Below are 24,940 nucleotides of genomic sequence, written 5' to 3' on the forward strand. Positions count from 1 at the left end.
TGAACGGAAGTTCTTGGCGGAAGTGACGCATTTGAAAATGCCGTCCAATCACACGACATTCGAGGGAAGTTCAAATTACGGATCTCTGCGGTGAGTAACGCTAGGTCGCTAATTGTTTGCTATTTTACAGTTTATAATTAATGCATGAATTCACAAATAGTATGTCATATAGAATACATATATTGAGTAAATCAGGAATAAGCGCCAACCAAATAATTTACCTTTGAAACGACATAACGTTATGTCATTGTAGCAGCAAGCTGGCTAATGTTAGCTGGTTATCCAGTCGTTGGCTTTCAGTTTTTAGTACCGCGTAATTCAACGCTAGTACGATGTAAGCTATAGCAGCCAGCTAGCCTAGTAAAACCAGATTCCAGCAAATAAATAATTGTATTCTGTTCCCCTCATAGAAACCAGCAAACAGTGGACCATTTTGAAATGATCAGATCGTGGTTGCATGTCGCTTGCTAGTTTATTTCAGTGGCTCCAGTTAAGATTTCTCTACGTGTCGTCCAAAATCGTGAAAAACATGTTTACTCCATCAAGATACAACAGAGAAGCAACTTATTTTTATGAAGAAGACCCAGTTGGTGGAGACCGAATTATTTTCCCTGCATTGAAGGCTTTGAGGACAAGCGAGCCGATACCCAGGGAACTCGGTGAAAGCCCAGCCAAGGTATTTGCGAGGATGAAATCTAGAGTTCAGGCAGAGAGAATACCGGTTGAGAACGAGAGGACCAAAACACCTAAACCCGTGAGAGAAAAACAGGTCAGAGAAAAGCGAGTCCAAGAAGAACATGGTGGAGTAATGAACTCGCCAAGAAAACGACATCAGCCTTGGGTGAACTATGAACAAAAGGAAAACGAGGACCTTGAATTCACTTACGAGGCAGAGGCTATGACCCTTTCACCAGTTCAATCGCCAAGCAAGGGTTCGACATATTCACACTTTATGGTCCACACACAAGACCTTCAACGACCGTCACCCTTGAAAGACCTAGGTAGTAGTGCGTTCAAGCAAACCAACAGAAATACACAAAATAAAGGCCCAGCTCTGGATGCTTTCTCAACAAAGTCCCAAAGGAAAGCTTTGTCATACCCGCACACTCTGCTCAGCTCAAATGACATCCAACAACCAGCACCCCTCAAAGACTTCGAAAGTGCCTCCCAGACAACCAACAGAACGTCAAAGCATAGGTCGAAGTCAACGGAAGATTGCAATGGGGCACACAACATTGTACATGATGAATCATTACATTACATTTTACATTTTAGTCATTTAGCAGACGCTCTTATCCAGAGCGACTTACAGGAGCAATTAGGGTTAAGTGCCTTGCTCAAGGGCACATTAACGTCATTTAGCAGACGCTCTTAGCCAGAGCGACTCACAAATTGGTGCGTTCACCCTACAGCCAGTGGGATAAGCACTTTACAATTGGGGGGGGGGGGGGGGGGTAGAAGGATTCCTTTATCCTATCCCAGGTATTCCTTAAAGAGGTGGGGTTTATTTTTAATCAGTTTACAGTAAGTTGAGTTGTTTCTCTTATCCTCAATTATTGTCAATCAAGGTTGCTCGGATGTCAGAAATACTTTAATTTAAGACTTTGAGAAGCAAAATGATTTGTTTCTGTTTTCTGCACAGGGTCACAAGTTGTTTTGGATAGACTGCCATGCCTGGATTCTCTAACAAATAAGTTTTCTCTTCTGAAAGAGGGAAGGCGAAAGAGGGACCAAGTGAGCAGCCCACAGGATCCCATGAAAGGAGGTGAGGGCTAGAAATGTAGAGTAGGGACTGTTCTTCCATTATTCTGGTCCTAATTACCCAAACACCATAAGTCAACTGTTATCAACATGTGATGTCGACTCAACAAACAAAGCAATCTTTCATAACCGCTTTCTTTTTACAGGATGTGCCCGTGTGCGCAGCATGTCGACCCCGGCACATGCCACCGGGGGCACCGAAGAGGACGCCAGTGTGAACGTGACCTGTAGTGTAACCTCAGTGCCCACTGGCCTATCAGAGACCGGCGTTCTGTCGAGTCCAGATGCCGGCCTCAGCCAGTGTGGGTTCTACCGTGATAAGCCTCCCCCCAAGCCCCTCCCAGACCTGGTGCACGACCCCCTCCTGCAGGTCTCACCGAAGATCTCCATCCCCAAGAAGCGGGAGGCTGTATTCCAAGCCAAGCACCTAGCAGAGTCCACTGGATCCAATGTAAGTAGATGGTCTTGATGACGCTGCTTCCTTTGGCTTTATAGGCTGATGACTGGTGCTGTTTCCTCTGAGTTTGTTGCTGTTAGCTTTGTATTTTTGCTTGGAAGTAGGTAATGTTCTCTTGTATGGCACTTCATTTTTCTATCAGGACGTGCATATCCATAGATATCTACCTAATATAACTATTAATGTCTTTTGCTTGGTAGGCTACAGGGATTCACCTTAGACACTGGCTCCTGAAGAGTAGGAGAGGCAGGTTGTATGTGGATGGTGTCCGTGCGTAAGTAGAATTTGATTGTTTCTCGGAATCATATGAAGTGGTACCACAGGTTCACTAACACGCCATTATTTTTGTAAAAGCAAACATTGATTCATTTACTTAGACTGCCTCTATGCTTTCCACCAAGGGACAACCAGATGCCCTGGCACAGCAACCTCATCGCAGAGCGAATCTCAACCAACGTCCTGAAGACCGCTTCTGGCAGCATTTACATCCTGGTGGGAAAGATGACCCCGGATTTCAGCGGAACTCGTAAGTCAGAAATAATCAGCCATTTTGGAATATACAGTGAGCTCCAGAAATATTGGGGCAGTGACACATTTTTTGTTGTGGCTCTGTACTCCAGCACTTTGGATTTGAAATGAGATAATGACCGAGGTTAAAGTGCAGACTCAGCTTTAGTTTGAGGGCTATTTTCATCCATATAGGGTGAACCGTTTAGAAATTATAGCAATTTTTGTACATAGTCGCCCAGTTTTAGGGGACCAAAAGTATTGGGACAAATTCAGTTATGTGCATTAAAGTAGTCAAAAGTTTAGTATTTGGTCCCATATTCCTAGCACACAATGATTACATCAAGCTTGTGACTCTACACACTTGTTGGTTGCATTTGCTGTTTGTTTTGGTTGTGTGAGCGAGTGTCAAAGTTTTTTATTTCCCCCCCATGTTTAAAAAAAATAAATAAATTGCCTGTCATTTTACCCCTCACTCCCACTCATCTCCGGTTCCAAATTCCAACCCTTGGTTTCCCTCAGGTCATCCCACCTATTTCCGCTGGCCACCCTCTTAGGATTTCTACGCCTCATATCTTTCAACTATGCTGTGATGTTTAACATACAATTTGAATCTATCTAATCAAATAGAATCCACCGATTACGAATTGAAGATAAATACTTAATAGTATTAATATTTTATCTATTTACTGACCAGGTCTCTCCAAATCTCCCAACAATGCTATTTATAGGGTTCATTTTAGATTAATGTTATGCTTTTCTGCCATTCCTGAACCTGAGACCAGAAGCAGGCAACCTGTGGGAAATACCAAAACAAATGGTCTATTGATTCTGTATCCTCACAACAAGAGCTGCAATGGTTGTATTTGAGCTGAAAAGCAGAAAGTATGAAATCTTGCGTCATTTTATATATCAGCTCATACAGTGCCTTCAGAAAGTATTCATACCCCTTGACTTTTTCCAAATGGTGGTGTTAGTCTTAATTCAAAATTGATAGATTTTTTCTCTCACCCATCTACACACAATACCCCATAATGACAAAGTGAAAACATGTTTTTAGAATTTTTAGCAAATTTATTGAAAATGAAATACATAAATACCTCATTTACATAAGGATTCACACCCCTGAGTCAATACATGTTAGAATCATCTTTGGCAGCGATTTCAGCTTTTTGGGTAAGTCTCTGTTAATTTTTTCAAATTCTTCAAGCTGTGGCAAGTTGGTTGTTGACCATTGCTAGACAGCCATTTTCAAGTCTTGCCATAGATCAACATTTTAAGAATAAAGTTGCAGTTATATTTCAAGATTAAAGTAGGGGATTTGGTTAACCTCATGTCTCATGGTAGAGCACGGCGCTTGTAACGCCAAGGTAGTGGGTTCGATCCCCGGGACCACCCATACACAAAAAAAAAAATGATGTATGCACGCATAAATGTAAGTCGCTTTGGATAAAAGCGTCTGCTAAATGGCATATTATTATTTATTTTCATGTCTCACTGGCTCCCTCCCTGTTGCTGTGCGTGCCACCATTGAAATGCCTGCAGTTAGATGACCTGGTGAAACTATACTTTAGAATTGGCTTCAGTAACAAGGACATACTTTCTCTTTTAGCACAAAATAACCATATTATTATAAGTAGGCCTATTAGGACCTGGAAGATGTTGTGCCACAGATTATTTTCAGAAGGAGGAACCACTCGGATGAGGTAGAGACAGGTGGGTGTTGTGGGTGGGTGGGGGGGGGGGGGGGGGGGGTGGTCTAATACACTCGTTCAAACAGGCGTCACACACACACACTGTATCCCCAAAGCAATACCATTCTAACGTTCATGGCGCGTTGTCAGACTGCAAAGAGACATGGAGTTGTGTGTATCAAATGAAATCACATTTTGATTGTCACATACGCCGAATACAACAGGTGTAGACCTTACCGTGAAATGCTTACTTACAAGCCCTCAAACAACAATGCCGTTCAAGAAATGTGTTGCCAAAATATTTACTAAATAAAATAAAGTATAAAATAAAAAGTAACACAGTAAAATGACATAACAATAACGAGGCTATATACAGGGGGTACCGGTACTGAGTCAATGTGCGGGGGTACAGGTTAGTCGAGGTAATTTGTACATGTAGGTAGGGGTAAAGTGACTATGCATAGATAATAAACAGCGAGTAGCAGCAGTGTAAAAATAAACGGGGGGGGGGGGGGGGGTCAATGTAAATAGTCTGGGTGGCCATTTAATTAATTGTTCTTATAGCTGTTAAGGAGCTTTTTTTACCTAGACTTGGCGCTCCAGTACCGCTTGCCGTGCGGTAGCAGAGAGAACAGTCTATGACTAGGGTGGCTGGAGTCTTTGACAATGTTTTGGGCCTTTCTCTGACACCGCCTAGTATAGAGGTCCTGGATGGCAGGAAGCTTTGCCCCAGTGATGTACTGGGCCGTACGCACTACCCTCTGTAGCGCCTTACGGTTGGATGCCGAGCAGTTTCCATACCAGGCGGTGATGGAACCGTTCAGGATGCTCTCTGGTGCAGCTGTAGAACTTTTTGAGGATCTGGGGACCCATGCCAAATATTTTCAGTCTCCTAAGGGGGAAAAGGTGTTGTCGTGCCCTCTTCACGACTGTCTTGGTGTGTTTGGACCATGATACTTTGGTGATGTGGACACCAAGGAACTTGAAACTGTCGACCCGCTCCACTACAGCCCCGTCGATGTTAATGAGGCCTACTTCCAATGAAGTAGCCTCATAAGCCTGTGTTTTATTGTCTTGTGAATGTAGGTCACGGATTGTGTGGAGAAGGATTGCACGTCCCCGTGAGGCTCAAGGGCTGCCCCCAAACCCTTGTCATGGACCTTGCATAGCCACAGGGCAGGGGTTTGGATAAAGCCCCGTCTGAAAACTATTGCTATTACTGCATTGTTGGTTAAGGGCTTGTAAGTAAGTGTTTCACTGTAAGGTCTACACCTGTTGGATGCGGCGCGTGTGACAAATAACATTTGATTTGAGACAGTAATTTTACATTACATTATTTTAACCTAACAGCCAACCAGTCTAGCCATTATCCTCTATAAGGTGAACCAGTGGGAGCCTAAATTAGCGGTATAGCCGAGACAAATAGCCTGTAACGGAGACGATGTCCCTGTTTTGGGAAAACCTCCTTCATTCCTTCCATCCTTGAAGACATTACCGATAGATTGTTAGTTAAAGGAGATATTATGCTAGGCTATTCAGAAATGTCCATCCCAAACTATAACATTTTCCGTCTAAATAGATCTGCCAAAGGGGGCGGAGTTGCAATCTACTGTAGAGATAGCCTGCAGAGCTCTATCATACTATCCAGGTCTGTCCCCAAACAGTTTGAGCTTCTACTTCTAAAAATCCACCTATCCAGAAATAAGTCTCTCACTGTTGCCGCTTGCTACAGCCCCCAGCTGTGCCCTGGACACCATATGTGAATTGATTGCCCCCCATCTATCCTCAGAGTTCGTACTGCTTGGTGACCTAAACTGGGATATGCTTAACACCCTGGCCATCCTACAATCTAAACTAAATGCCCTCAATCTCACACAAATTATCAAGGAACCTACCAGGTACAACCCTAAATACATAAACATGGGCACCCTCATAGATATCATCCTGACTAATTTACCCTCTAAATACACCTCCGCTGTCTTCAACCAGGATCTCAGCGATCACTGCCTCATTGCCTGCGTCCGTAATGGATCTGCGGTCAAACGACCACCCCTCATCACTGTCAAACGCTCCCTAAAACACTTCAGCGAGCAGGCCTTTCTAATTGACCTGGCCCGGGTATCCTGGATGGATATTGACCTCATTCCGTCAGTAGAGGATGCCTGGATGTTCTTCAAAAGTACTTTCCTCTCCATCTTAAATAAGCATACCCCATTCAAAAAATCCAGAACTAAGAACAGATATAGCCCCTGGTTCACCCCAGACTTGACTGCCCTTGACCAGCACAAAAACATCCTGTGGCGTACTGCATTAGCATCGAACAGCCCCCGCGATATGCAACTTTTCAGGGAAGTCTGGAAACAATATACACAATCAGTTAAGAAAGCAATGGCTAGCTTTTTCAAACAGAAATGTGCATCCTGTAGCACTAACTCCAAAAAGTTTTGGGACACTGTAAAGTCCATGGAGAATAAGAGCACCTCCTCCCAGCTACCCACTGCACTGAGGCTAGGTAACACTGTCACCACCGATAAATCGACGACAATCGAGAATTTCAATAAGCATTTTGCTATGGCTGGTCATGCTTTCCACCTGGCTACCCCTACCCCGGCCACCAGCTCTGCACCCTCTGCTGCAACTTGCCCATGCCCCCCCTGCTTCTCCTTCACCCAAATTCAGATAGCTGATGTCCTGAAAGAGCTGCTAAATCTGGACCCCTACAAATCATTTTTACATTTTTACATTTATAGTCGTTTAGCAGACGCTCTTAGCGACTTACAGTAGCAATTAGGGTTAAGTGCCTTGCTCAAGGGCACATCGACAGATTTTTCACCTAGTCGGCTCGGGGATTAGAACCAGCGACCTTTCGGTTACTGGCACAACGCTCTTAACCACTAAGCTACAGCTATAAGACAATCTGGACCCTTTCTTTCTAAAATTAGCCGCCGAAATTGTCGCAACCCCTATTACTAGCCTGTTCAACCTCTCTTTCGTATCGTCTGAGATCCCCAGAGATTGGAAAGCTGCCGCGGTCATCCCCTCCTAGATTCAAACTGTTACAGACCTATATCCATCCTGCCTTTCGAAGGTATTTGAAAGCCAAGTTAACCAACAGATCACCAACCATTTCGAATCCCACCGTACCTTCTCTGCTATGCAATCTGGTTTCCGAGCTGGTCATGGGTGCACCTCAGCCACGCTCAAGGTCCTAAATGATATAATAACCGCGATCGATTAAAGACAGTACTGTGCAGCCGTCTTCATCGACCTGGCCAAGGCTTTTGACTCTGTCAATCACCGCATTCTTATTGGCAGACTAAATAGCCTTGGTTTCTCAAATGACTGCCTCGCCTGGTTCACCAACTACTTCTCAGATAGAGTTCAATGTGTCAAATTGGAGGGCCTGTTGTCTGGACCTCTGGCAGTCTCTATGGGGGTGCCACAGGGTTCAATTCTCGGGCAGACTCTATTCTCTGTCTATATCAATGATGTCGCTCTTGCTGCTGGTGACTCTCAGATCCACCTCTATGCAGACGACACCATTTTGTAAACATCTGGCCCTTCATTGGACACTGTGTTAACAAACCTCCAAACGAGCTTCAATGCCATACAACACTCCTTCCGTGGCCTCCAACTGCTCTTAAACGCTAGTAAAACTAAATGCATGCTCTTCAATCGAACGCTGCTTGCACCAGCCTGCCCGACTAGAATCACTACTCTCGGCGGGTCTGACTTAGAATATGTGAACAACTACAAATACCTAGGTGTCTGGTTAGACTGTAAACTCTCCTTCCAGACTCACATTAAGCATCTCCAATCCAAAGTTACATCTAGAATCGGCTTCCTATTTCACAACAAAGCCTCCTTCACTCATGCTGCTAAACATGCCCTCGTAAAACTGACAATCCTACCGATCCTTGACTTCGGCGATGTCATTTACAAAATAGCCTCCAACACTCTACTCAGCAAATTGGATGTAGTCTATCACAGTGCCATCCGTTTTGTCACCAAAGCCCCATATACTACCCACCACTGTGACCTGTACGCTCTCATTGGCTGGCCCTCACTACATATTCGTTGCCAAACACACTGGCTCCAGGTCATCTATAAATCACTTCTAGGCAAATCCCCTCCTTATCTTAGATCATTGGTCACCATAGCAACACACACCCGTAGTATGCGCTCCAGCAGGTATATCTCACTGGTCATCCCCAAAGCCAACACCTCCTTTGGCTGCCATTCCTTCCAGTTCTCTGCTGCCAATGACTGGAACGAACTGCAAAAATCTCTGAAGCTGGAGACACTTATCTCCCTCACTAACTTTAAGCATCAGTTGTCAGAGCAGCTTACCGATCACTGCACCTGTACAGAGCCCATCTGTAATTAGCCCACCCAACTACCTCATCCCCATATTGTTATTTACATTATTTATTTTGCTCATTTGCACCCCAGTATCTCTATTTGCACATCATCTTCTGCACATCTATCACTCCAGTGTTAATACTAAATTGTAATTATTTTGCACTATGGCCTATTTATTGCCTTACCTCCAGAACTTACAACATTTGCACACACTGTATATAGATGTTCTATTGTGTTATTGACTGTACGTTTAGTTTATTCCATACGTAACTCTGTGTTGTTGTTGTTTTTATCGCACTGCTTTGCTTTATCTTGGCCAGGTCGCAGTTGTAAATGAGAACTTGTTCTCAACTGGCTTACCTGGTTAAATAAAGGTGAAATAAAAGTCATGACAGATCAGTGATTATTTCTTTATAGCCTATCATCATTTATCTAATAGGCCTGTATTTAGACCAGCCATGAATATATTCAAACAGCGCCTCAGATTAGCTGGTTTGCGCCTGCAGGAGTGGTCCTTGAGTTGGCTTCTCCCACAGACACTTGTGTAAAACCCTTGCTTTCATTGTTCATTCCTCCCACAGCGGTTGGATAGGTACTTTCACTTGACCACTGTGTAACGTAAGATTAGCCTACAGGTTTAAGGTACTCAATCTAGTGGTCCGCTATTTGGTTTATAGTGTGCTGAAAATAGCGGTGTTGCAGCTAATTTGGAGAGCAGTTTGACATGTGATACATACACACGCATAGTCAGGATCCCAAGATAATTTCCATTACGCACAGATTTTTTTGCAAGGTGTTCATCTAGGCTACGCAGCAGAACTTGGTAGCGAATTCGGAGGGCAGACTGACAGGGACTCAACCCAAGCTCTTTGCGTTCAGTGCCAAGAACACACCATGGGGCGTTAGAAGAGTGTATGCCTAGTCTGAAATTGCCAGGGGGAAACCTGGTGGTGTGCAAGTTATTAGATTGATAAGCGTGAGTGCACAGTGACGCCTGTTTTGAATGAGTTTATTAGATCATTACATCGATAGCCATTTGTTTGTTTTGCCCATACGTTAGTTTTTTCTCGAAAAAAGAATGCCTCTTTATTCTCAAAATATTGCAATTTTTTTTAAGGCACTAGCATTAAAAAAAATAACGATCCAAGTACCGCCACCCCTTGCTGTTTTTTAAAAATGTATTTTATGATACTCTTCATTAGTATTGTGTGTAGGCCAGTGACACAAATCTCAATTGAATCCATTTTAAATTCAGGCTGTAACACAACAAGATCTCCAAACAGTCGAGGGGTATGAATACTTTCTGATGTCACTACACACTGTGCCATGGAATCGGTACATCAAAAATCTCTGTATGGCACAGCTGTCAACATCCTGGTCCTCAAATGAAACTGCTATACTTTCCTATTTATGTTATTTGTGTTCCTCCGCCAGTTTTGATCCTTTATATTGGGCAGACAGACCACTACCTCCTCCCACTGCCTCCTCCATTTTTGGGGTAATGCTGTAATCAATTGGTTGAAATCTTGTATTGAGCAGACCATCCCATACATATCCGATAGCTCCATGTAAGACAACGCTACCATTCCAATTTACAATTTAATTTAAAAACAAAACTCCCTTTTCAAACACATTTTCCATAAATACAGGTATTTTATCAACCAGTACATTTGAGTTCAACCATAATATTAGTTGTAATGTTTATTGTATTTTCTGGGGGAGAACAATTCTTTTGTTACCATCTCTGTATTGCCTGTTTGAGAAAGAGATTTTAAACAAGGTTTCATTTTCAATTAACCGAAAATGAGTTAAATAAATACATTATTTATTCTTGTTTTTGTGCCTTTCTCCTCGTCCAGAACTCCCAACATGGCTGTTGAAGAAGTTTCTCTTTGGCTTCCCAAAGAATTGGAAGAAATACCTTGAGCGCTTTTTGTCCGAGCCAAATGGGTAAGTTGTGTCTCTGTGGTCAGGGCCGATTAGGATCAGGTCCCCATGTGACCGAAAAGGCCAAAGTGATCCTAGATCAACGCTCCTAATCTGAGATGCTTGGGGGGGGGGGGGGGATCGATAAGTTACATAGGATGTTATTTTCAACAGTATCCACTATTATTTTTGCGCTAGTCAACTGTACCTGCACCAAAACTGTGAGTAGGACCTTTAAACAGGTCAACATTCACAAAGCCCCAGGACCCGACGGATTACCAGGACGCGTACTCAGAGCATGTAGTAAGACCTTTAAACCAGTTAACGTTCAGAAGGCCCCAGGACCAGACGGATTACCAGGACGCGTACTCAGAGCATGTAGTAAGACCTTTAAACCAGTTAACGTTCAGAAGGCCCCAGGACCAGACGGATTACCAGGACGCGTACTCAGAGCATGTAGTAAGACCTTTAAACCAGTTAACATTCAGAAGGCTCCAGGACCATATGGATTACCAGGACGCGTACTCAGAGCATGCGCTACCAGCTGGAAAGTGTCTTCACTGACATTTTCAACCTGTCCCTGACTGAGTCTGTAATATCTACATGTTTCAAGTAGACCACCATAGTCCCTGTGCCCAGAAACGCCAAGATAACCTGTCTAAATGACTATCGCTCCGTAGCACTCACATCTGTAGCCATCCAATGATTTGAAAGACTGGTTATGGCTCACCTCAACACCATTATCCCAGACACCCTGGACCCACTTAAATTCGGATACCGCACCAAAAGATCCACAGATGACGCAATCTCTATCGCACTCCACACTGCCCTTTCCCATCTGGACAAAAGGAACAGCTACGTGAGAATGCTATTCATTGACTACAGCTCAGCGTTCAACAGCATAGTGCCCTCAAAGCTCATTACTAAGCTAAGGACCCTGGGACTGAACATCTCCGTCTGCAACTGGATCTTGTACTTCCTGACGGGCCGCCACCAGCTGGTGAGGGTAGGTAACAACACATCTGCCACACTGACCCTCAACACGGGGGCCCCTCGGGTGCATGCTTAATCCCCTCCTGTACTCCCTGTTCACCCACGACTGCATGGCCACGCACGAATCCAACACCATCAAGTTAGCAGACGACACAACGGTGGTAGGCCTGATCACCGACGACAATGAGACCTGGCAGTGTGGACAACAACCTCTGCCTCAATATCAGCAAGACAAAGCAGCTGATCGTGGACTACAGGAAACGGACGACCGAGCACGCCCCCATTCACATCGACGGGACTGCAGTGGAGCTGGTCGAGAGCTTCGAGTTCCTTGGTGTCACTAAGGCCCTATCATGGTCCAAACACCAACCGTCATGAAGAGGGCATGGCTGAAAATGTTTGGCATGGGTCCTCAGATCCTCAAAAAGTTATACAGCTGCACCATCGAGAACATCCTGACTGGTTGCATCACCGCTTGGTATGGCAACTGCTTGGCATTCGACCGCAAGGCACTACAGAGGGTAGTGCGTATGGCCCAGTACATTACTGGGACAGAGCTTCATGCCATCCAGGACCTCTATACCAGGCGGTGTCAGAGGTAGGCCCTAAAAATTGTCAGACTCCAGCCACCAAAGTCATAGACTGTTCTCTCTGGTACCGGAGCGCCAAGTCTGGGACCAAAAGGCTCCTGAACAAGCCATAAGACTGCTGAACACTTAATCAAATTTGCTACCCGGACTATTTGCATTGACCCCATTATTGTATTATAATTTTTCGCACTGACTCTCTTTCACCGTCTCAGTGTACACTCACTAGACTCTAACCACACACTCACACATACTACAACACACACACGTGGACACCCACACAAAACAGATACACACATTCACATTCCTTCACACTCTTCACATACACTGCTGCTACTTTTTGTTTATTATCAATGCATAGTCACTTTACCCCGACCTACATATACACTGCTCAAGAAAATAAAGGGAACACTTAAACAACACAATGTAACTCCAAGTCAATCACACTTCTGTGAAATCAAACTGTCCACTTAGGAAGCAACACTGATTGACAATACATTTCACATGCTGCTGTGCAAATGGAATAGACAACAGGTGGAAATTATAGGCAATTAGCAAGACACCCCCCAATAAAGGACTGGTTTTGCAGGTGGTGACCACAGACCACTTCTCAGTTCCTATGCGTCCTGGCTGATGTTTTGGTCACTTTTGAATGCTGGCGGTGCTTTCACTCTAGTGGTAGCATGAGATGGAGTCTACAACCCACACAAGTGGCTCAGGTAGTGCAGCTCATCCAGGATGGCACATCAATGCGAGCTGTGGCAAGAAGGTTTGCTGTGTCTGTCAGCGTAGTGTCCAGAGCATGGAGGCGCTACCAGGAGACAGGCCAGTACATCAGGAGACGTGGAGGAGGCCGTAGGAGAGCAACAACCCAGCAGCAGGACTGCTACCTCCGCCTTTGTGCAAGGAGGAGCAGGAGGAGCACTGCCAGAGCCCTGCAAAATGACCTCCAGCAGGCCACAAATGTGCATGTCTGCTCAAACGGTCAGAAACAGACTCCATGAGGGTGGTATGAGGGCCTGACGTCCACAGGTGGGGGTTGTGCTTATAGCCCAATACCGTGCAGGACGTTTGGCATTTGCCAGAGAACACCAAGATTGGCAAATTCGCCACTGGCGCCCTGTGCTCTTCACAGATGAAAGCAGGTTCACACTGAGCACATGTGACAGAGTCTGGAGACACCGTGGAGAACGTTCTGCTGCCTGCAACATCCTCCAGCATGACCGGTTTGGCGGTGGGTCAGTCATGGTGTGGGGTGGCATTTCTTTGGGGGGCCGCACAGCCCTCCATGTGCTCGCCAGAGGTAGCCTGACTGCCATTAGGTACCGAGATGAGATCCTCAGACCCCTTGTGAGACCATATGCTGGTGCGGTTGGCCCTGGGTTCCTCCTAATGCAAGACAATGCTAGACCTCATGTGGCTGGAGTGTGTCAGCAGTTCCTGCAAGAGGAAGGCATTGATGCTATGGACTGGCCCGCCCGTTCCCCAGACCTGAATCCAATTGAGCACATCTGGGACATCATGTCTCGCTCCATCCACCAACGCCACTTTGCACCACAGACTGTCCAGGAGTTGGCGGATGCTTTAGTCCAGGTCTGGGAGGAGATCCCTCAGGAGACCATCCGCCACCTCATCAGGAGCATGCCCAGGCGTTGTAGGGAGGTCATACAGGCACGTGGAGGCCACACACACTACTGAGCCTCATTTTGACCTGTTTAAGGACATTACATCAAAGTTGGATCAGCCTGTAGTGTGGTTTTCCACTTTAATTTTGAGGGTGACTCCAAATCCAGACCTCCATGGGTTGATACATTTGATTTCCATTGATCATTTTTTGTGTGATTTTGTTGTCAGCACATTCAACTATGTAAAGAAAAAAGTATTTAATAAGATTATTTCATTCATTCAGATCTAGGATGTGTTGTTTAAGTGTTCCCTTTATTTTTTTGAGCAGTGTACATATTACCTGGACTAACCTGTGCCCCGCACATTGACTCGGTACCGGTACAACCTGTATATAGCCTTGTTATTGTTATTTTATTGTGTTACTGTTTTTCCATTAGTTTATTTAGCACATTTTTTGAACTTTAAAAAAAAACCTCTACATTGTTGGTTAAGGGCTCGTAAGTAAGCATTTCATGGTAAGGTCTACAGCAGTTGTATTCGGTGCATGTGACAAATACAATTTGATTTGAAAACTCCTATTTTTCCTTCATAGCTTGTTCTCCATTTTCTTAAAAAAAAAAAAAAAAAACACATCTCTCTCTGTTCGGCTACTCGGGTTTAACTAAGTGTTGTAGTCATATCTGTTGTGTTAACATCCAGTGTTTCTGCTTTGTCTTCAATTGTTTTTAATGACAAATGCAGTTCAGAAGCTGAAAATTCTAAAAAGGGGAGTAAGGACCTGGCAACACCCCAGAACCAAAAACACCTCTCCACCAAGAAGCAGTCTTCCACATCCCAAATGCCAAACGCCACGAAGACACGTGAGTCCAAAAGTTGGCATCACAAATGCTCACTGTATTTATACTGGTAGTACTCATGTCTCTTGTTTTATCAAAGATTTGATTGGTTGGTATTTCTCTGTAAAGGTAGCGATAACCATCCTGTTTTATGTTTAATCTACCTTGTCCTACAGCTGCTCCTTGCAGTGCCACCAGTGCGGTGAGCAGTGCTAAGGTTTCCTGGAGTGTCCGGCTTCTCAAAACCCCTCTGGAGTACTGGAAAGGGGCCAGAGTCGTCTTGGATTGCAACATGAACGTCACCATTCATGGGGGTTATGACCAGTCGTCTATGCTTTACTCTGTAAGCTGCTGCTCCGTGGTGCTCTGCTTCGTTTAGTTTTCTATTGTAGAGCACTGTATCCCCAGCCAATCCACTAATCACCAAGGCCTTCGTTAGTTGAATCAGGTGTTCTAGTTGTGGAATACATCCAACAAGCGGAACGGCTGGGCGAAATCAGAGGTTTGGGACACAATGTTGTAGAGTGATACCAGCAGCAGACCACCCTGCATCCCACTGCTGCCTTGCCTCTGAAGCTAAGCAGGGTTGGTCCTGGTCGGTCCCTGGATGGGAGACCAGACCACCCTGCATCCCACTGCTGCCTTGCCTCTGAAGCTAAGCAGGGTTGGTCCTGGTCGGTCCCTGGATGGGAGACCAGACCACCCTGCATCCCACTGCTGCCTTGCCTCTGAAGCTAAGCAGGGTTGGTCCTGGTCGGTCCCTGGATGGGAGACCAGACCACCCTGCATCCCACTGCTGCCTTGCCTCTGAAGCTAAGCAGGGTTGGTCCTGGTCGGTCCCTGGATGGGAGACCAGACCACCCTGCATCCCACTGCTGCCTTGCCTCTGAAGCTAAGCAGGGTTGGTCCTGGTCGGTCCCTGGATGAGGGCCAGTAGGAGGCACTCTTTCCTCTGGTCTAAAAAATTATAATATCCCAATGCCCTGTGCAGGATGCCGTCTTTCGGATGGGACGTTAAACAGGTGTCCTGACTCTCTGTGGTCACTAAAGATCCCATGGCACTTGTTGTAAGAGTAGGGGTGTTAACGTAGGTGTCCTGGCTAAATTCCCAATCTGGCCCTCATACCATTATGGCCTCCTAATCATCCCCAGCTTCCAATTGGCTCATTCATCCCCCCTCCTCTCCCCTGTAACTATTCCCCAGGTCGTTGCTGTAAATGAGAATGTGTTCTCAGTCAACTTACCTGGTAAAATAATTAATTGATATGCTATTTCCCTACTTTCTCAGCAAGTCAGTACACCTGTAGCCAGAGCATTGTTAGACGGACCACCAAAACCGGCCAAGGTGTTCTTACCTCCAGCGGAAGGTATGTTGTTTTTCTATACATAAGCTTGGGAATGCATTTATCCTCATATTCCAGCTGCAACAAAGATGGGTACTACATTGTATTTGACAGTGTGATGTTCTACAGAGAGGCTGCGAGGTGACACCAGTGACGAGGAGACTGTGCCACTGAGAAAGGTGAAGGCTTATCACAGGCCTCTGAGGTTGAAGCCAGAGGAGAACCCCCCTCACACGGCCCCTGAGTCTTGGCGGTGTAAGGCTGAAGACAACGCCCTTTCCAGGGGCCCCGAAAGGCCCAAGAAGGCCAGCCCAGAGCCTCACAGGTCCATGTCTTTGGAGAACTCCTCTCACGGGGGCAGAGGAAGACCCAAGAAAGCCAGTCCAAACTCTGAGTGGTCTAAGCCCGAGAACCCCTCTCACAGGGGCAGAGGAAGACCGAAGAAAGCCAGTCCAAACTCTCAGTGGTCTATGCCAGAGAACCCCTCTCACAGGGGCAGAGGAAGACCCAAGAAAGCCAGTCCAAACTCTGAGTGGTCTAAGCCCGAGAACCCCTCTCACAGGGGCAGAGGAAGACCCAAGAAAGCCAGTCCAAACTCTGAGTGGTCTAAGCCCGAGAACCCCTCTCACAGGGGCAGAGGAAGACCCAAGAAAGCCAGTCCAAACTCTGAGTGGTCTAAGCCCGAGAACCCCTCTCACAGGGGCAGAGGAAGACCCAAGAAAGCCAGTCCAAACTCTGAGTGGTCTAAGCCCGAGAACCCCTCTCACAGGGGCAGAGGAAGACCCAAGAAAGCCAGTCCAAACTCTGAGTGGTCTAAGCCCGAGAACCCCTCTCACAGGGGCAGAGGAAGACCCAAGAAAGCCAGTCCAAACTCTCAGTGGTCTAAGCCCGAGAACCCCTCTCACAGGGGCAGAGGAAGACCCAAGAAAGCCAGTCCAAACTCTCAGTGGTCTATGCCAGAGAACCCCTCTCACAGGGGCAGAGGAAGACCCAAGAAAGCCAGTCCAAACTCTGAGTGGTCTAAGCCCGAGAACCCCTCTCACAGGGGCAGAGGAAGACCCAAGAAAGCCAGTCCAAACTCTCAGTGGTCTAAGCCCGAGAACCCCTCTCACAGGGGCAGAGGAAGACCCAAGAAAGCCAGTCCAAACTCTGAGTGGTCTAAGCCCGAGAACCCCTCTCACAGGGGCAGAGGAAGACCCAAGAAAGCCAGTCCAAACTCTGAGTGGTCTAAGCCCGAGAACCCCTCTCACAGGGGCAGAGGAAGACCCAAGAAAGCCAGTCCAAACTCTCAGTGGTCTAAGCCCGAGAACCCCTCTCACAGGGGCAGAGGAAGACCCAAGAAAGCCAGTCCAAACTCTCAGTGGTCTATGCCAGAGAACCCCTCTCACAGGGGCAGAGGAAGACCCAAGAAAGCCAGTCCAAACTCTGAGTGGTCTAAGCCCGAGAACCCCTCTCACAGGGGCAGAGGAAGACCCAAGAAAGCCAGTCCAAACTCTGAGTGGTCTAAGCCCGAGAACCCCTCTCACAGGGGCAGAGGAAGACCCAAGAAAGCCAGTCCAAACTCTGAGTGGTCTAAGCCCGAGAACCCCTCTCACAGGGGCAGAGGAAGACCCAAGAAAGCCAGTCCAAACTCTCAGTGGTCTAAGCCCGAGAACCCCTCTCACAGGGGCAGAGGAAGACCCAAGAAAGCCAGTCCAAACTCTGAGTGGTCTATGCCAGAGAACCCCTCTCACAGGGGCAGAGGAAGACCCAAGAAAGCCAGTCCAAACTCTGAGTGGTCTATGCCAGAGAACCCCTCTCACAGGGGCAGAGGAAGACCCAAGAAAGCCAGTCCAAACTCTGAGTGGTCTAAGCCCGAGAACCCCTCTCACAGGGGCAGAGGAAGACCCAAGAAAGCCAGTCCAAACTCCGAGTGGTCTAAGCCCGAGAACCCCTCTCACAGGGGCAGAGGAAGACCGAAGAAAGCCAGTCCAAACTCTCAGTGGTCTAAGCCCGAGAACCCCTCTCACAGGGGCAGAGGAAGACCCAAGAGGGTGAGCCCAGCATCTCAGAGGTCCAAGTCTGATGTGATCCTCTCTCCCAAGCACCGGGGACGGCCCAGGAAGACCAGCCCAAGGTTTCAGGGTGCAGCAGCGCTGGCCGCGTACGCAGACCCTGCCCCGCAATTCCCGACCCGTCCACGTCGCTCTCGCCAGGGCGCTAACAAACAGAGCGCCGATGACAACTCGGACAACGCCAATACATCCTCAGAGCTGTTACCGGGGAAACGAGTCAAGGGTTCAAAAAAAGTAGGCCCTCCGAGAGTGCTTGATATGTCAAAGAATAGGGTCAGTCCTCAGAAGAAGCTCCCAGCAAAACTCTGGGATGACATCGTGATGGAAAGGAAAGACACAGGGAAACCTGCGCCCACAAAGACCGTTTCAGCCTCCGTGGGTAGGAGTAGGAACGTTCAGGACGGTGGTCGCGGTACTGCCGGAGAGTCCCAGTCCGATGACGACTTCACGCAGAAGAAAAAACCCAAGGCATTCAAATCGGGACCCATAAAGCCACGGGGTAAGAGGACACGTGGAAGGGTTCCGGAAGACTCCAAGGCAGCATCGAGTGATTCGTCGACTTCCCAGGACGACCGGAAGAGTGAATTGAGTAAAAGGGCCGGCCCGCAGACACTGAGGGGAAAGGGCAGCAAATTCCTCAGGGTTCAGCAGAGAGAAAAGGAAGGAAATGGAGATCAGTGGACAGAGACACAACTGTTGAGACTACATGAGTAAGTTTGCTACAATTGTCTACATATTGGCATTTTGTACAAGCAAATGGCAGTGAGCAGCCAAATAACCATAATATTTGAAGTAGATGAGAAAGTATGTTATCCAATGCATTGCGTGCGTCACATGCATCACTCGGTTTACTCAACTCTGGTTAAACAATAGCCTCCTTTTTTATAATGCACAATGTTGAAGAAAAGTTTCAAATTAGCTAGCACGTTTAAATGTGTGGCAATTGCCTTGTTTATACAGAAACACGAGTGTATGTCAACTTCTTGTGCGTACGTTTGGCTTTCAGGGCTGTGACGTCACTTCCCAAAAACACAAATGACTTCTGGGTGAACGTTGCCATGGTGGTGGCCAAGGATGACCACGATGACATCTTCAACAGCTCGCCCATGCAGAACAAGCGGGTCAAGGTGCGTTTCCCCCCGGGCTGCGCCGTTTCAACCACTCAGCAATGTTGCCGGGTTTTGAGTTTCTTAAGGAAAATATTGCATATATTTTTTTTCTTCATATATGTACATTATGTGGTGCTGGAGGTCAAAGAATACAGGTCAAAGAATACATTCAGCAAAATTCAAAGAAGTCTCCGCACACTGCAGTTGTATTGTATTCTTCCGACAGCTGTGTCATTAACAAACATTTAGAGATAGATTGTCATGTTGCTCACATGTGCAAAATGTATATTTAACAACAGCTGATAGATTGCTTCTCTCCCATGTCTAAAAGCTTGGGTACCAAATTGATATTTCAAGACGGCTGACCGCTTAACAACAATCTTGTAGCAATCAGAAATGGGGTGCCCGAACTGAATGTGCTCTCTTGTGAATCAGTTGCCCACAGTGTCTCCCAAAGGGAAAGAGGATGTGTTCATGCGCTCTGAGCAAGACCCACAAACCCCCAGCTCATCACGCTTCCCATCAGTGAAAACTCCTCAGTGTCTCCACATCACGCCCGGCATGATGGGCTCGGTGAACAGGTAAATGCAACTATCCCACCGACATGGTGGTCCTCTATAGCTCAGTTGGTAGAGCATGGCACTTGCAATGCCAGGATAGTGGGTTCGATTCCCGGGACCACCCGTACGTAAGATGCATGCATGACTAAGTTGCTTTGGATAAAAGCGTCTGCTAAAATGGCATATATTCTGAAAGGAAAGGCTAACCCAATCACTGCTTATAGTAATGAGTGATTTGAATACTGCATTTCATTTGTAATGTGCGCTGTTATGTTCATTGAGCACGGTTACATGCACAACAATATGATTATTGTGGATAGTCAGATTAATATAATAGTTGGTTTAAACGTTTACATGCGCAACTCAATATTAGGAAGGTGTAACTCCATATTAGGAAGGTGTAACTCCATATTAGGAAGGTGTAACTCCATATTAGGAAGGTGTAACTCCATATTAGGAAGGTGTAACTCCATATTAGGAAGGTGCAACTCCATATTAGGAAGGTGTAACTCCATATTAGGAAGGTACCGGTGCTAGCACATACACAGATCAAATACACTGCTGGAACGGCGATTAAGCTGTTCATGTCCTAATAGTTGGAAAGGTCATGTCCTAATAGTTGGAAAGGTCATGTCCTAATAGTTGGAAAGGTTATGTCCTAATAGTTGGAAAGGTCATGTCCTAATAGTTGGAAAGGTCATGTCCTAATAGTTGGAAAGGTCATGTCCTAATAGTTGGAAAGGTCATGTCCTAATAGATGGAAAGGTCATGTCCTAATAGTTGGAAAGGTCATGTCCTAATAGTTGGAAAGGTCATGTCCTAATAGATGGAAAGGTCATGTCCTAATAGTTGGAAAGGTCATGTCCTAATAGTTGGAAAGGTCATGTCCTAATAGATGGAAAGGTCATGTCCTAATGGTTGGAAAGGTCATGTCCTAATAGATGGAAAGGTCATGTCCTAATAGTTGGAAAGGTCATGTCCTAATAGTTGGAAAGGTCATGTCCTAATAGTTGGAAAGGTCATGTCCTAATAGTTGGAAAGGTCATGTCCTAATAGTTGGAAAGGTCATGTCCTAATAGTTGGAAAGGTCATGTCCTAATAGTTGGAAAGGTCATGTCCTAATAGTTGGAAAGGTCATGTCCTAATAGTTGGAAAGGTCATGTCCTAATAGTTGGAAAGGTCATGTCCTAATAGTTGGAAAGGTCATGTCCTAATAGTTGGAAAGGTCATGTCCTAATAGTTGGAAAGGTCATGTCCTAATAGTTGGAAAGGTCATGTCCTAATAGTTGGAAAGGTCATGTCCTAATAGTTGGAAAGGTCATGTCCTAATAGATGGAAAGGTCATGTCCTAATAGTTGGAAAGGTCATTTCCTAATAGTTGGAAAGGTCATGTCCTAATAGTTGGAAAGGTCATGTCCTAATAGATGGAAAGGTCATGTCCTAATAGTTGGAAAGGTCATGTCCTAATAGTTGGAAAGGTCATGTCCTAATAGTTGGAAAGGTCATGTCCTAATAGTTGGAAAGGTCATGTCCTAATAGTTGGAAAGGTCATGTCCTAATAGTTGGAAAGGTCATGTCCTAATAGTTGGAAAGGTCATGTCCTAATAGTTGGAAAGGTCATGTCCTAATAGTTGGAAAGGTCATGTCCTAATAGTTGGAAAGGTCATGTCCTAATAGTTGGAAAGGTCATGTCCTAATAGTTGGAAAGGTCATGTCCTAATAGTTGGAAAGGTCATGTCCTAATAGTTGGAAAGGTCATGTCCTAATAGTTGGAAAGGTCATGTCCTAATAGTTGGAAAGGTCATGTCCTAATAGTTGGAAAGGTCATGTCCTAATAGTTGGAAAGGTCATGTCCTAATAGTTGGAAAGGTCATGTCCTAATAGTTGGAAAGGTCATGTCCTAATAGTTGGAAAGGTCATGTCCTAATAGTTGGAAAGGTCATGTCCTAATAGTTGGAAAGGTCATGTCCTAATAGTTGGAAAGGTCATGTCCTAATAGTTGGAAAGGTCATGTCCTAATAGTTGGAAAGGTCATGTCCTAATAGATGGAAAGGTCATGTCCTAATAGATGGAAAGGTCATGTCCTAATAGTTGGAAAGGTCATGTCCTAATAGATGGAAAGGTCATGTCCTAATAGTTGGAAAGGTCATGTCCTAATAGTTGGAAAGGTCATGTCCTAATAGTTGGAAAGGTTGCTCAGAAAACCAGATGTTTTAATTAGGGCTGTCAAATGATTAAAATTTTTAATCAAATTAATCAGAATTTTCTGTGGATTAATCATGATTAATCACTATTTGCAATTACACCTGAATCCTAACCATTTTTTTTCTGAAATGCATACCAAAAGATAAATAACAGGACACAGATACATAATTTTCATATTATGTCTGTTTATTAACACAGCCAAATAATGGTGTTTTAAATCAAGCTGAAACATACTACACACCATAATATTTGTCTTTGTAATGTTCCATCACTTCCTCTTTGGCATTCCTCTTAACCAGGATGTACAATTTACAGTATTCAATTGAACAGAAAGCAATAAATGTAGTCAAATCATAACAGTGACCTACCACATTTTTGCACAATTTCAGTCATCTGTGGAAAAAAACATTTTCAATAAAACTTTTAAATCAAACCAAAGAACAATCTTTTACCTTTTCCTCCATTCTTTAATCCAGTTGCTCAAAAATCCAGTTGCTAACTACTATAACATGTTGCACTGAAACTGGTCTTTTTGTTTGAACATCACCTTTCAAATCTACTGAGCTTCATCATCTTTCAGCCAGTTGCTGAGGCAAACTAACTTGTTCACATTTTCTGAAAGTAAAGCTGACCTTTTCTTGTTCACAATGTGACCTGCAACTGAGAAAAGTCGTTCACAGGGAACAGTGGTTGCAGGAGTGGCTAGATATCAAATTATCTGAGGTTGATTTTGTTAATTGCCTGCAAACATTCAGCGTGGTCTGGCGCAAACCACTTGCTGAATCTGACGGCCCAGCAAACGCATGTTTGGCGTTGACATGGTACTTCAAGCTTGAACAGCTCCGGTGAAATTGAAACTCCTTCTTACAAATCTTGCAAATAACCTTGTACTTGTTAACTGTACCATCATCATTCTTTTTATATTTGAATCCGTCAATAGGCCCACTTTGCTCACCTTGCCCCATCTCGCCTCTAGCTCCCAACCACTTTCCTGACCTGAATAATTTGTCACACTGCGCATGCGTGAAATGCGTTAAAAAAATTGACGTAATTAACAGCAAACAACTAATTAACGTCGTTAACGCGCTATTTTTGACAGCCCTAGTTTTAATCTGCATATGCTTACTTCGATTATGACCTTACGCCGAGTAAGGTAAGCAGAGTAAGGTAAGCAGAGTAAGGTGTTTACATGACTGATGCCATACTTGGCCTTCTGCTATAATCAGTTTAATATCAAATTATTAGTGTGCTTGTAAACGTACTCATTGACATGTTTGTTTGTTTGTTTTTTAAATCAGTCACTCATAATAGACTGTTATTACAAGACAGGTGGTACTACCAGTAAATATGTTGGTTTTCTCACACCATTGTAAAATCAGAAACTTTTCATAAACATTTTCAGAGACAACGATGACAAGTATATCTACCAACTTCAAAAAAGAATGAAAAAAGACCAGGCGAAGCTGCATAAATTGGGGGCCGCTTCAAAGGTAGGAGGAGCTTATCGACAAAAGAAGGGCTCAGTCATATATACAGTGTGTCTGGGGCCATTGTGAAAATGAACTCGTCTCAAGGATGTAGCTCAATTGGTAGAGCATGGCGTTTGCAACGCCAGTGTTGTGGGTTCGATTCCCACGGGGGGGCCAGTATGAAAAAAATTATAATGTATGCACTCACTTAACTGTAAGTCGCTCTGGATAAGAGCGTCTGCTAAATGACTAAAAATTTTAAAAATGTAAAGGATGCCAGGAACAACTGTCTAGTGCAGTGCTCTGGGGAAAAGGTGATAGTCCGGAGGGGAGATCTTTTTAAAGTAGTTCACTGTTTTATTGTTTTGTCATATGAATATGCCAATATAATTATTATTGTTAAACAGGATGTATATACCACAGGAGGTTGGTGCCACCTTAATTAGGGAGGATGGGCTCGTGGTAATAGCTGGAGCGGAATGGTATCAAACACATGGTTTCCATGGTTTCCGTGCGTTTGAATCCATTCCATCTGCTCCGTTCCAGCCATTACTATGAGCCGTCCTCCCCTCAGCAGCCTCCACTGGTATGTACAGAATGTTATTAAATGTTTTTCTGCGTTTTCCATCTAGTACACGCCAACGCCATCAGCCAAACGTGTTTTGAAGAGATGCAACACCGGTCAGTGTTCTTTTTTTTGAATGAAGATTTTGTATTGATGTATTTTACACTTGCAGAACTTGAGAATTTGGAAACCTTATTCACTCAATAATATGTTTACTTGTGTTTCAGCAGAGAATGATTCTTCTTTTGTGGTGTGGGAAATGTTCCCTGACAAGGAGGACCATTCAGTGGAAAGTGGGGAAGAAGAGGACTATTATTTTATGGATGATGACTGAGCTGCAGATTTATGGGTCTCTTTACTCCAAGCAGGCCGAAAAGGGGAGGGACATATCTGAGTTTGTCTAATAAGAAACGCTAGTTTTTGTTGCAAAACATTTAGCTATGGTTTGTACTTATACACCCTGTTTGGATGATTACGTTTTAAAACAGGAAATGAAAATGCTGTAACAGTGTCAATATTTTTATATCTATATACACTGTGTAGTTGTCAATTACGTTCTGTGATTCAATCCCCACTGCTGTTGTTTTAAAATGGGTTTAAAATGTATTTTTATATATTGTGCCCCCTGAATGCAGAGCCTTTTTACAATAAATGTTAAGACGACAATTTTGTTCATGGTGGTTGTTTCCAATACTTTTTCACAGAGTACAGGCAAAGATAAAAAACCCTCTGGTGTGTTCTGTAATGCTTGAGTTTCAGAATTAATTTACTTGGCTTATCGCGATCTAGCGACCCCTTGTGGCGGGCCGGGGCGCCTGCAGGGTGACATCGGTCGTCAGTTGAACGGTGTTTCCGGGTTAAGCGTGTTAAGAAGCGAGGTCTGACG

At 45.0% G+C, this 24,940-nt stretch overlaps 1 protein-coding gene across 1 annotated transcript; it reads left to right on the top strand.

The window, feature by feature from the left end:
- Positions 1-5: 5 nt before the first annotated feature.
- Positions 6-24,726, top strand: LOC311116698 (uncharacterized protein). Its single transcript, XM_084191743.1, has 15 exons — positions 6-90; positions 1,712-1,765; positions 1,908-2,212; positions 2,419-2,492; positions 2,620-2,744; positions 10,641-10,731; positions 14,655-14,773; positions 14,926-15,092; positions 16,038-16,116; positions 16,222-18,856; positions 19,153-19,273; positions 19,691-19,836; positions 23,423-23,510; positions 24,122-24,170; positions 24,282-24,726. Exons 2-15 carry the CDS (start codon positions 1,756-1,758, stop codon positions 24,386-24,388), a joined length of 4,116 nt encoding a protein of 1,371 aa, XP_084047869.1. The 5' UTR covers positions 6-90; positions 1,712-1,755; the 3' UTR covers positions 24,389-24,726.
- Positions 24,727-24,940: the final 214 nt, after the last annotated feature.

This window comes from Coregonus lavaretus, assembly GCF_964263955.1.
Source record: "Coregonus lavaretus genome assembly, contig: HAP1_SCAFFOLD_706, whole genome shotgun sequence".
NCBI classification, from domain to species: domain Eukaryota; kingdom Metazoa; phylum Chordata; class Actinopteri; order Salmoniformes; family Salmonidae; genus Coregonus; species Coregonus lavaretus.